The sequence below is a fragment of the Lissotriton helveticus genome, chromosome 12 (genome assembly GCF_964261635.1).
Source record: "Lissotriton helveticus chromosome 12, aLisHel1.1, whole genome shotgun sequence".
Lineage (NCBI taxonomy): Eukaryota > Metazoa > Chordata > Amphibia > Caudata > Salamandridae > Lissotriton > Lissotriton helveticus.
Window position 1 is genome coordinate 612,651,865 of NC_136073.1, and position 12,830 is coordinate 612,664,694.

The 12,830-nt window shown below is 45.3% G+C and overlaps 1 protein-coding gene across 1 annotated transcript in view; it reads right to left on the reverse strand.

The window, feature by feature from the left end:
• Positions 1-12,830, reverse strand: part of IGSF9 (immunoglobulin superfamily member 9) — a 641,834-nt gene that overhangs the window by 478,186 nt on the left and 150,818 nt on the right. The window contains 1 exon segment of the mRNA XM_078669195.1: positions 7,543-7,734. Coding sequence (XP_078525321.1) covers positions 7,543-7,734 — 192 coding nt within the window.

Genomic DNA, 12,830 nt, shown 5'->3' on the forward strand with positions numbered 1-12,830 from the left:
TGCATAATTTTGTGGGTGCACATGGATAATGACCCTTGTTTGCACACAAGTCATTTGAGGGTTCTGATTGTTTTCTATGTCTGTGATTCAATCAATGTAGGGTTGGGACTAGGGCTAGGGTTAGGATTTCTATTGGAAGCAGGGACTAGGGCTCCTGTGTTATTGGCTGTTGGGACTAGGGTGGGACTAGGGCTAGGCCTTTGATTGGAAGTAGCGATTAGGGCTTCTGGTGTGATTGGTTGCTGGACTAGGTGTGGGACTAAGAGTAGAATTAGGCTTTCTAATGGAAGTAGGGAATAGGGCTTCCTGTGCCATTCGTGGCTTGGACTGGATGTATGTCATTACATACCATACCAATGCCAAGCATGCCATTACAACGTGGGTGTTGCTACGCGATGTGAATGACAACAACATGCCATTACAACGCAAAATGTTGCCACGACTCTGCTTTTACCACGCATGCCATTACAACGCAAAGGCATGCGTGGTAGAGCTATACTCGTGGTTACATTTTGCAAGGTAAGTGACTCTACCTTACCCCTGCACAACCCTCCCCCGACTCCCAGTCCTCTCCCTACAATAAAACTACACCACTCTGCACGACCCCCCCGACAATACCCTAAAACACTACACTAACACTACAACACTACCCTAAAACCTAAAACACTACACAAACACTACAACACTACCCTAAACCCTAAAACACTACACTACACAAACACTACAACTCTACCCTAAAACACTACACTACACAAACACTACCCTAAAACACTACACTACACAAACACTACAACGCTACCCTAAAATACTACACAAACAGTACAACACTACTCTAAACCCTAAAACACTACATTACACAAACACTACAACACTACCATGAAACCTTAAACACTACACAAACACTACAACACTACTCTAAACCCTAAAACATTACACTACACAAACACTGCAACACTACCCTAAACCTAAAACACTACACTACACAAACACTACAACACTACCCTCAACCCTAAAACACTACACTAACACTACACTACCCTAAACCCTAAAACACTACACTACACAAACACTACAACACTACACTACACAAACACTACAATACTACCCTAAACCACTACACTACACAAACACTACAACACCACTCTAAACCTAAAACACTACACAGACACTACAACACTACCCTAAACCCTAAAACACTACACCACACAAACACTACAACACTACCCTAAACCCTAAAACACTACACAAACACTACACTACCCTAAACCATAAAACACTACACTACACAAACACTACAACACTACCCTAAACCCTAAAACACTACGACACCACACAAACACTACAACACTACCCTAAACCCTAAAACACTACACTACCCTAAACCATAAAACACTACATTACACAAACACTACAACACTACCCTAAACCCTAAAACACTACGACACTACACTACCCAAAACCACTACCCACACTACTCCCAACCCTACAGTACACTAAACCCTAAAACACTACAACACTACCCTAAACCACTACCCACAATACTCCCACCCCTACACTACCCTAAACCCTAAAACACTACGACACTACAACACTACCCGCACTACTCTCACCCCAAGCACAATCACCTGAGGAAAAGTGTTTTTCTGATCAGCATCATCTGTACCGGGACTCCATTGTTTTTTTCATTGCCATCTCGTGTCAAACACTTCCACATGACCCACCTGGTCAATTTCTGCTGATGCCTGAGGAAAATCTAAACTGACACGACAAAAACCATCTTGCAGCCTGCATTTCTTCCCAGGAACTGTCGCACACCCAATCCCCTGTTCTTTGCAGTTCAACAGAAAGCAATGAGACACCCACGCCCTGTATAAACAAGCATGTTTTCCATCTCCTGCTCCCAGCCTGGTAAACATCCTTGACACCGTGATCAGGTTATCTAGACAATGGTCTCACTATTGGGCCCTGATCAGGGTGATTAAACAATGACTTGAAGGACGGGGCTTTGATCAAGGCAATTGAACAATGACCTGAAAAACTGAGCCTTGATCAAAGCCGAGTGATTAAACAATGGTCTGACAGCCAAAAGACTGGGATGAAAAATGTATAAAAGGCTTGTAAGCTACAGAGTGAAGTAGCAGCCTCCTGGGTTTTGTTTCTGACTAGCTTGGGACTCGGTCCATAGCCCGAGCTATTGAAATAAATCTGGGTTTCTCCTGCAGACGACGGCTCCTGTGTCTCCTTTTACTAAGTATGGGAGGTATGGAAGATTTGGGCGGTTCCTCCGCCGCCGAGACCCAGTAAGTGGGTTATCCCGGTTCTTCAAATGGCGCCTGAACAGGAACTCCATGAGTACGAAGGTCAGGCCCAGTGGATGTGAGGAGGTGCACGGAGAGACTCCGACGGAGGCGCCCTACCCGAGGGATTCTTTTATTCTGGTAGACCGAACGACTCGCCCACTGTCCCTCCACACCCGGTCTGGGCCACATGACCGCGTTCTCGCTGGAGTCCCCTAGCAAATAATTTCTGGAGCAGGACACAGCCCTACGTCTGCAGAAGAGAACTACCCCTGTAAGGTAAGGGTGGACTGATCATCCACCAAGTCTGTATGATTCTGTTAGTGACTTTTGCAAAAGCCAAGTTGTTATTGACTTTTGCCAAAGCCAAGCAAGCGAGGTGAAGTTTTAAAAACCCGCTGGTGTCTGTTCTGTATGATTCTGCTGTTATTGACTTTTGCAAAAGCCAAGCAAGCGAGGTGAGTTTTAAAAAAACCCGCTGGTGTCTGTTATCTGTTTTTAAGCATGCCAGTCAGTAGTAAGTTCAAGGGATTATGTTGCTGTATGTGTACGCAGGACTCCCAGCTGGAGGCGGACTGTCCGCTTCCTCCAGAAGGGACCCCTGGCCATACAATGTATGTTAAACATGGTCCTTCTGCCATAATGGTTTCCTCATTCTGGGTAAACATACAAAAACAAGTAACGCGGAATTACAGTGGCCACTTTATGGCTCCTTTAATTCCCAAGTTCTCGCCAACTTAGAGGAACAATTAATAGAAATAAAAACGCGCCCGTCTATGTTTGAATCTGTCCGATTTTGGAGGAAAGAGATAGAGCAGAGAGCTAGAAAACAGAAGGCTCAAGAAAGAAAACAGGAACGTATGTCAATGGCCGACCACGCCAGAGAAAATTTACAAAATCAAATGACATTGGGGCAGATGTATCATCACCATAATTTGCGATTCTCAAATAGCGATATTTGGGAAATCGCTATTTGAGAATTGCAATTTGGGATCTATGTAGAAAATCGCTATTTTTTGAGCGATTTCTTAAAATTCCTAAATTGCGATTAGCAAATTGCTAATAGCAATTAAGGAATAGTTTTCCATTCATTTCTATGGGCCAGTAGGCCCGTAGGAAGGAATGGGAAGTTATTCTCAATTTGCGATTCGCAATTCGCTAATCGCAAATTGAGAATAATTTCAAGGGTGCAAGGGTGTCTCAAGGACACCCTGCTGCACCCCTGAAATTTACATGTGTGCGCATATGGCGCACATACATGCCCTAATGGCGTGTATGAGCGCCACATGGCACCTTTACAAATGTAAAAAAGTACATTTGTAAAAGAATTCGCAAATTACCACCAACTACAAATTGGTGGTAATTTGCGATTTCTTAGTGTGAAATTGCAAAACTTTATTGTTCCTTACATAGCATTTAAGGAATCGCATTTTGTGATTCCTTAAATGTTAGCGCAAGATTAAGGAATCGCAAATTTTGCGATTCCTTAATTTTGCGATGCGATTTTCTTCATACATCGCATTTGCCGATTTTTTTGTCGCAAACCCGGCTTTTTTAGGAATCGCAGCATTTGCAAGAAAAAAAACGGATGATACATCTGCCCCAAAATCAGTAGAAATAGCCGATAGGGAGCATGGGGCACGGGTACAAAAATGTTATCCAGCTCGTGAGGAGAAAGGGAAGGGCCATATGGAAGGGGGAGAAGAAGGTGATTCCTTGCTTGATGCCATGCTAGAAAGCCCTCCTGCATATGCCCCAATGTACCCTGCCCTGACGCCTCACACCCCGCATGTCCCTCCGCCACCACCCACTCCTGCCCCCACTGCCCCTCCTACTGTTCTCCCTGTCACACCGACCCTCCTGACTTTTCCTATGACATCAACCATGCCCGTTAACCCTGTCCTCGCTGCGGGAATGACAACAAGTCTCCATCCGCCCAACCCCTGCGGCCTTACCCCTACCCGCCCGTTTCCTACTTCCCCGTGGTCTACAGTTAAGCACGATTTATATAAATTGTTGAATTCCCCCCAACTGGCCTCCCTGCGCTCTGCAGTCAGATTTTCGTCCCTTCGAGAAAATGACCTACAGAGGCAACAGTGTGAATGTTGGATAAATAACGGGAATATTTATACCTTTAAAGAAATATGGTCCACCTTTTCTCAGTGGACGATTATGGAACAGACCACTTGGGCCGAATATATGTGTACTTTGGTCATGCAAAGATTTGAGAATGCGCTTAAACAGGTACCCACCAAATTAATGGACCTTAGGTCACAAATAAAAAGAGGCGATGTTCAGGGAGAGGGGATTTTTGCCGCTATGTCTGCTGTAATGGCTTACCGTGATATGACAGCTTTTCTTAACACCCCTCTGGAAACAGCTATGCCAATGAGAGAGGCGGCCCCTGTCTTTGTTAACGCACTTACCGATGCCCAAAATAATGGCCGGGGCTGTTGAAGCACACTGGCGCAGGCTTTGGGTTCATGTTCCTTGGAAAAGGTCAGAAGTAATGCAGTTAAAAGGACAATTACCAGATCCCTGGAAGAATCCGGCTGCCTTTTACAGAGAATTCGGTCAGATTATATCTGCAGGTACTCTCGTTCTTGAGAATACAGATTTACTTTTTGGTACGGTTGTCCCCACTGAAATTTGGGACAAGATTCGACATACTGACCATGAAGTGGCATTGGGAGGTAAATGGGCTGACTTAAAGGCTATGGAAGAAGCAAGGGTAGGAGGGACTAAACCAGAAGCTGCCATCCTGACTTTGCCCGGTAAAATAATGACATTTATGAAAACACTTTTGCCGGAAACTGTCATTAACTGGGATAAAATAAACGCCTGTAGGCATCGAAAAGATGAGAATGTGGCTGACTTCTTTACCCGTTTTGAGACAGAATACAAGGGACACAGTGGTTTGGATCCCCTGACCCCAGGTTCTGGCCCAGTATTTGTCGATAACTTTGTCAGCAACTTGCTTCCTGAGATCTCCGCCAGGCTTAAGAAAGTTGAAAGTACGTGGTCTGCCTAAACTATGACTGGTATCTTGGCTATGGCACAATATCACGAGAATAGGGAGAATGAAGATAGAGACAGGGAAAGTAGGAAGGTTAGGGATATTAAGACTGAGGCACTTCTGCAGCAGGCTTACCCTCCCCGAGGTCCCGATGCCCGCAGAAATTTTAGACCTCTACTCCAACTCCTTCCGAGGGCTCGCCAGTCTACCCCCTCCAGCCCTCAACGCACGGGAGCCCTCCAAACAGATCAGTGTGCTTAATGTAAGGGGTACGGCTATTGTATAGATGAGTGTCCCGTGTTAGCTGAAAACATCCGAACAGGGAAGACTCAGCTTCGCGCTCCTAGGGAAGCGAGGCAGACTAGGGACCATGGCCCGCCCCATCCACAGGATAAAGAACGTAGGCCCAGGGATGACGCTCCCGTCCGGCCGCGCCCGGCCAACAGGTTTGATGGGTACGAAGCAACACGCACTTATTACAATGATGATTATGACGAAGTTGATGAGACAGGATCCTACCAAGCATAGGACAGCCAGGAAAGGGGTATTACCAGAGTGCAAATTCCAGTGGATCAAAGGGGACTGTATGTTCAAATGTCAGTTGTGGGGAACAATAAGAATTTTCATTTGGATACTGGGGCCACCAGGTCTTCTATTGCACGTCTGTCAGTCCCGGAGGCACCCCTTTCTGGCAATATGAATGTCTCCGTGGGTTTTGCAGGAACACCTGTGACCAGCCCTGTCTCTGAACCCCTCACTCTCGATATTGACCCTGCACATGTTGACGCTCCCTTGGTCCTTACTACAGGTTGCAGTGAAAACTTGTTAGGCATGGATTTACTGAAAGCTCTGTATGCGACCATATCATGTAGTCCCCAAGGTGTATCCCTAACAATTTCTCCCACCGCAGCTTCCTACATGTATCGGTCCGGTCCCCTCCCACCAGAGTTGCTGTCTTTACCTTCCTCCTTCTGGGCATCATCAGACCCTGATTAGGGTGTCTCAACATTCCCCCTCATGTGGTACGCACCCAGCCAGGTGCACTTCTCCCCCGCCTCCGACAGTATTGACTACCCGCGGAAGGAGAACTGGCCCTTTTGACAATAATATCTGAATTGATGGACAAGGGCGTAGTGGAGGAGATACGTGGCAATATCTGTAACAGTCTCGTTATTCCCGTTCTTAAAAATACCAATGGAGATGCTCTCTCCCCTAAAATATACCGATTTGTGATTGACCTGAGAGCACTTAACAAAATAACAATCTCCCAATATCCTGTTGTCCCCGACATTACAGCCCTCTTAATGATGGTCCCTTCTGATGCCACACACTTCTCTGTCATAGACCTGAAGAATGCTTTTTTCAGCATTCCTATACATCCTGACAGCATACACTTATTAATAACATAAATCCATAACAACTGTAAAGTGGGTCTTCAAATCAGCACACTAAAGGTATTTTGGTGTGTTTCACATCTTGAACCGTTGTGCAATGGTAGTCACAACCTTGTTGTTGTTGAGTTTCTTTGTGTGACATGAGGTTTGGGGAGTCGGCTGTGGGGAACCTCTTGTCTTGACCTGTCGAAGAGTTCCTGGGACTGCTATTAGTTAATTTTGTGTGACTATGCGGGGATTAACAGTTGTTTTTGGTTGAATGTGTAAGTTAGACATGTTGGAGATTTAGTGGTTGTGAATGATTATCCTTGTACTTTATATGCAAGGAAATGGCTGTTTGCTGTTTTGTTTATTTTTAAGAAAGGGTGAAATGTAGTATGCTGTGTTTACACATTCCCAATATATATGAACTAGAATGGTGGTGTGTGGTCAGGAGTGGAAGCTACAACAGAGACACATTTGGCGGTAGATTGGAAACCTAACAGGATCTACCTGCTGTTGTAGTAACCTAGTGGCCTAATATGAAATACGTACCTTACCTCCTACCAGATTGGCTCTAGATTTTTGTCTGAAAATCCCACCCTCTATCCTCAAAAGCAAACCTCTCCATCTCTGCTGAGGGTGTGGAACAACATACCCACCAACACCAGAACTGCCCCAACTCTCCTGCAATCTGAAAAGAAGCTGGAAACTTCCAACACAAAAACGCCCAATTCTCAACATCATTATCACACATGAACACAAAAAGAAAGTGTAGATGGGATTGTGGGACCCCAGCTTGCTCAGACCGGATACCCCAAATGCTAATGCACAGACATACAAACAGAAGTCTCACCCAAGTACTCCGGATCCACTCTCGGAGAATATAGGCCGAACTTAATGAAGATAGGGAGAAGGAAGCCGAAGCGCACCCACTCGATGACGTAGTGAGGAGGACGGTCCTCGTCATAGGGCAGGAGGTCACACTTCAGGATCGCACTTTCCCCAATGCGCCCTATCACAGTCTGGGACTCCTTCTTGTCAGCACCTATGGGGAAAAAACAAAAATTGTTAATATCCTGCGTGTTTGGAAATGTATTTGTTAAAAATAAAATTAAATGTCAATAGAAGAATTAGGACTTTAATCAGTTGTTACCTCCAGATTTCTAGCCATTGGATCATCATTAAAAACTCTACAGAGCCAAGACATTGTTGGTTCTAAATGAGGTTAAGAAAAGGGTATTGGGGGAGATGAAGTAGATGATAATAATGTGAGTGCCAGTCCCATTTGGAAATTGAATGTAAACTCCTTTATGAATACTGTGTTTCAAGACATTTCAATGTTATGCCATTGCCAGCAAAAAGTCAAAGTAGTTTTCATTTCGCAATACATATCCTGTTTTCAAAATCTTAAATGACAAAATAAAGACTACAAACCATTAATCAAAAAAATAACATTAATAAATCTTATCTATGGACCGGTGGCTAGGATTATGCTAATCTTTCTCCCTTTATTTAAACTCCAGCAACCTCAACATTTAATAAAAAAATATCTATCCCAGGAACCATCAGGAAAAGAAATCCAAACAATTTCAACCAATCAGAACGCATAAATGTCCCATAACAGTCCGTATCTCCTCTATGTTTCCTCTTTCTTTCCTTCTCCAGCAACCTTCAGATGAGTCTCTTACATTTTGTTTATGCTGAATCTATGTCCTTATCCCACAGTCTTTTTACCTGCATGGAATCACAACGCGGTCGTTACAACGACCACGTTGTGATTCCGCATACCATTACTCCGCAAGACAGAACAACGACTTGCGGAGGGGGGCGCTGGATGTTGGAATAGTATAATGTACTATACCAACTCCAGTCTGTGCGGACACTAGGGAAGGTGTTGGATTTTAAATCCAACACCCCCCCTCCGCAAGTCGTTGTTCCGACTTGCGGAGAAATGGTATGCGGAATCACAACGCGGTCGTTGTTACGACTGCGTTGTGATTCCCTGCGGAGAAAAAGTTTCGTGGTAAACGCTGTTTACCGTTTATGCTCCATGCACTTGCTATCAGGGAAACGTGCGCTTAACTTCTTCAAATGCCTTGAAGTGTTTTCTGTTACTGGTTGCCGTTGTGCAGTTCACTGCGGGAGCCCATTTTAGTGCTCCACTCACGATATGTAAACATTTACGGTGTTGAGCCCGCATGACGGTGGTTATGCTATACACACTCTAGAATGCGATCCAGGGCAATAAATCACATTGCAAGCTCGCAAAGTGTGTCTCGCTGTTCCTAGTCAGCGCGCTGGTACTCGGGGGTCAATCGAGTTCCCGGTGCTGCCAAGGAGCTTCTGCTATGCCGGCTCCCGTCTGGCCTGGAAGCCTCAACGCCCAGCAGAGATCTGTAGTTTATCAAAACAAAGCGGTGCCAGCACCCGACAAGTTCGGGTCAGTAACCCACATTTTATCCCGTCTGTGAGGAAAGTACCTATTGGCTATTCATCTACCAAGGCATTGCGCCGTAGGGGCAAGGCCCAGGCCTACTACCCTATGTACATATATTAACAGGATGCACTTGGCCCAGGGATTGACCCACTTAGTGTCTCCTTGACACAAAAAAGCCGAGCTGGGTTCGCTCCAGTGCCATAGCACAACCTGCCTTATGTACAGTTATACACCTCTCCTAGCCCATGATGCAGGGTATGGAATGAGAGTATATATAAGAGGAGTCAGTCTCCATACTTCCCATGGAAGATGAGTTCTGTGAGGCGATTGATGTCTCTATCCACCAGGCTGTGAGCTCAGCCATAGAACCCATTGAGATGCACCTCCTGGAACTGGTCTATGTATACCCAGGACCCCCTAATTTGGGAATAGAGCATCTCGATTCTCAAAGCCCCATCCAGTCAGCTCACCAAGAAGCACCTATTTAGACGCAATGCCCGGCTAAACATAAACAGAAATCAGGAGTTGACCAAGGGGCCTTTGAGGGACTGAAAAAAGCCTTTTTTTACCGCTCCTGCCCTTATGTGGGGCAAGGGCATCCAATTGCAATTCCAGGACTCTCCCCCGAGGCTCCTGCCCCGTATGGGGATGATAATGACTCCGACGTGGATTCTAAAGATGAACAGGGTCCTTCCAAACCCTGGCATCTTTCTCAAATTTCAGTCTCAGGCATCTCCACCTGTGCCTTAGGAAGCAGGCGCTGTGGCCTTTAATATGTCGGACCCTGAAGACCTTATGCACCCATGTTATACCAAGTGATTGCCACTGGATAAAGTAGCTAAACAGGTGGATGGCCTTTCACATACACCCCCCCCCCTCCCCAGGAGAAGGGGGTGAGGGCCCATCTCCGGGCAGAATGTCTGTGCCCTTGGCAGACTGGTAAGGTTGCGCTCACCCGGAGTTAAAGAGTCGTGGATGGCCACGTTCCTGGGGCAGTACATTCATTGCCCAAAGAGGAGCACTGATAGATCTTGGTGTTCCTGCCAGGATGGATAAACTCAACGTTATAGGGCCCCCCACAAAAAATACTAGATATGGCAGAGGAGGCAAAACAATCTTATGCTCTCATTCCACCAGAAGTGTTGTCAGTGTGGGCCTAGCAGGCCGTGATGTTCTTAGGGAATGCAAACTGTGCCTTGTCAACAGAGAGATGTCACTCTCTTCTCATCAAAGGGGATCCTAAGTTGGAGGATCTAGCTTCTTCTGAGGCAGGAGCGGTGGCACAAAGGTCACAGCGGAATCTCTCTCAGGAACAATAAGGTGGCAGACTAGTTCTCTAGAGAGTGTACGAATAGTCTGTGGAAGTTGGATTCGATGATCTTTGCAGCGCTCGAGAGCAGATGGGGACTGTTCACAGTGGATCTCTTTACGCGAAGGCTGGATCATCAAGTGGCCGGTATTTCAGCTAGAAACTGGACCAGTTTGCAGCGGTGACAGACGTGTTCCTACAGGATTAGTCTCAGGAACTGGGCTATGCCTTTCCCCCATTTGTAATGAGAACAAGGCTGTGTGCAAATGATAGGAGGCAACAAGCGAACATAGTTCTCATAACGCCCATATGGAGGTCGCAAGTCTGTTTTTCAGTTGTTTTGCACCTTTCTTGGGATTTTCCAATCCATCTACCCCACTCTCAAGTCCTTCTAAGCAATCATCTCAGCAATCCTCACCAACTGGTCTGCAAGGGAGGATGCCCCTAATGGCATGGCGCAGGAGGCTGAAAGGCTACTGGCTAAACTGCGGGCAGATGGCACGGTCAAGCTATATAGATCAGCATGGTCACAATGGGTTTGTTGGTGTCTACAACAGGGTGAGGATCCTGTGGGGTCCGATATTGTCCATGTCATTAATTTCTTATCTTCCTTTTCATCGGATGGCCAGGCCTATAGGAGGATTAACACATTTAGATGAGCCATTTCTGCACGTCATAATACCTACCAAAGGTATTTGGTAGGGTAACACCTGCTGGTAGGTAAATTGTTGCGGCGTATCAGACTTTCTCTTCCTCTGAAGTCAAAATATTCCTCATTTTGAGATGGTAACACAGTTCTAAATATATTTCCGTCATGGCGAAATAATGAATACCTACGTCGCAGAGAACTCGCAGGTAGGATGGTAATGCTGTTATGTCTAGTTTCTTGCCACAGAGTCTCAGATGTTCGAGCTCTGGACATTACAGGTAGAGAATTTACTCCAGAAGGGGTTACTTTCCACATCTCCAGAAGAACGAAATATAATTAAAAATGGTGTCCTACCCGGCTTTTAATAAAGACTCCAAACTATGTGTGGTGCGTTGTCTTAAGGCCCACGAAAATAAGACAGATTAGTTACCCTCTCCTGGGAAACACTGGCTCTTTATTTCCATTAGGAAGCCCTTTAAGGCAGTATCCTCTCCTACCACTGCTAGGCATTGATGTGTCTCGGTTAGGAGCCTATTCTATATGAGGGGCCATGGCGTCCAAAGTTTTTTGTTTGGGCACAAGGCTAGAGGATATGATGAATGCAGCGGACTGGTCTTCAGATTCTATGTTCAAGAGATTTTATTTTAAGCTAGTCCAGGATATGGCTTCTTTGGTGGTGGACAAGCTTAAAATGAGCATATTCCTCACCTCTTGTCTTGACATAGAATGTAAAATTTCCTAGCTTTCGGAACAAAAAGTTTCAATTCTATGGAGGACACAAAGGTGAGGATTAATCCCACAAAAGGCTTTTTAGGAACCATGCTCTACCCTGAACTTACAGGGATGTTTACATTTTATAACTGATGAATATTCAGATGTCTCCTTCTGGTATAAGTATTGAAGCATTTTTATTTATCGTCCTGACTCTATAATGTCAACACTGTTTCTGGTAATCACAACAAACTGTTGAATGTACGAAGAAATTGATGTACATTTTTTTCTTTCTTGTGATACAGTCTTGATTCATGAATAGCTTGTGATTTATTTTTCTTGTCCTATTTCCGGTTTGGAGAATACCAAAATAGAGCAAGAAAGTTTAAGTCTGGGGCCATTGTTACATGAAGAAAGAGGGAGCATAGAGGAGAGACAGGGAGTATTAGGGGACATTCATGCGTTCTGATTGGTTGAAATTGTTTCCACTTCCTTTTTCGTATGGTTCATGGGAAAGATAGTGTGATGTATTCCTATAGGTTCTGTATCGATCCCCCTATTCCTGACCCTATTCTGGTTAGCAAACTAACAAGTTAACTAGCAGTCAGCCCATGAGGCAGAAAACCCCCATGATGCAGGAACCGTTATCTGATAAAGCCACACTACGGCACAGGAACGTGTTATCTGATTAGGTCATAACGCTTGCCATCTAATTAGACAAGCGATATTCCTCCAGCCCCTGATAAGGCATACGGAGTTCTCATAACAAATCAAACCTATGACAGACCTGGGAAAAACCCTGCGGCCATTGTTTTGATTTCACCGAGAACTTCAGCAAAAGAATGTGCTAACGACCTGGTCGTATGACATCCTTATTGACGTATCTATGTCCATCCTTACGTCAATCTCGGCACCTTAAAGGTATAAATATTACCGATATTGCCCTATGCAAACACACGCGGTGGTGACGAGGACGGAGCAGCCAGACTTGCCAAAGCCCAGAGCAGAGCAGACCCCGCTGGCGCAGCCCCGCCT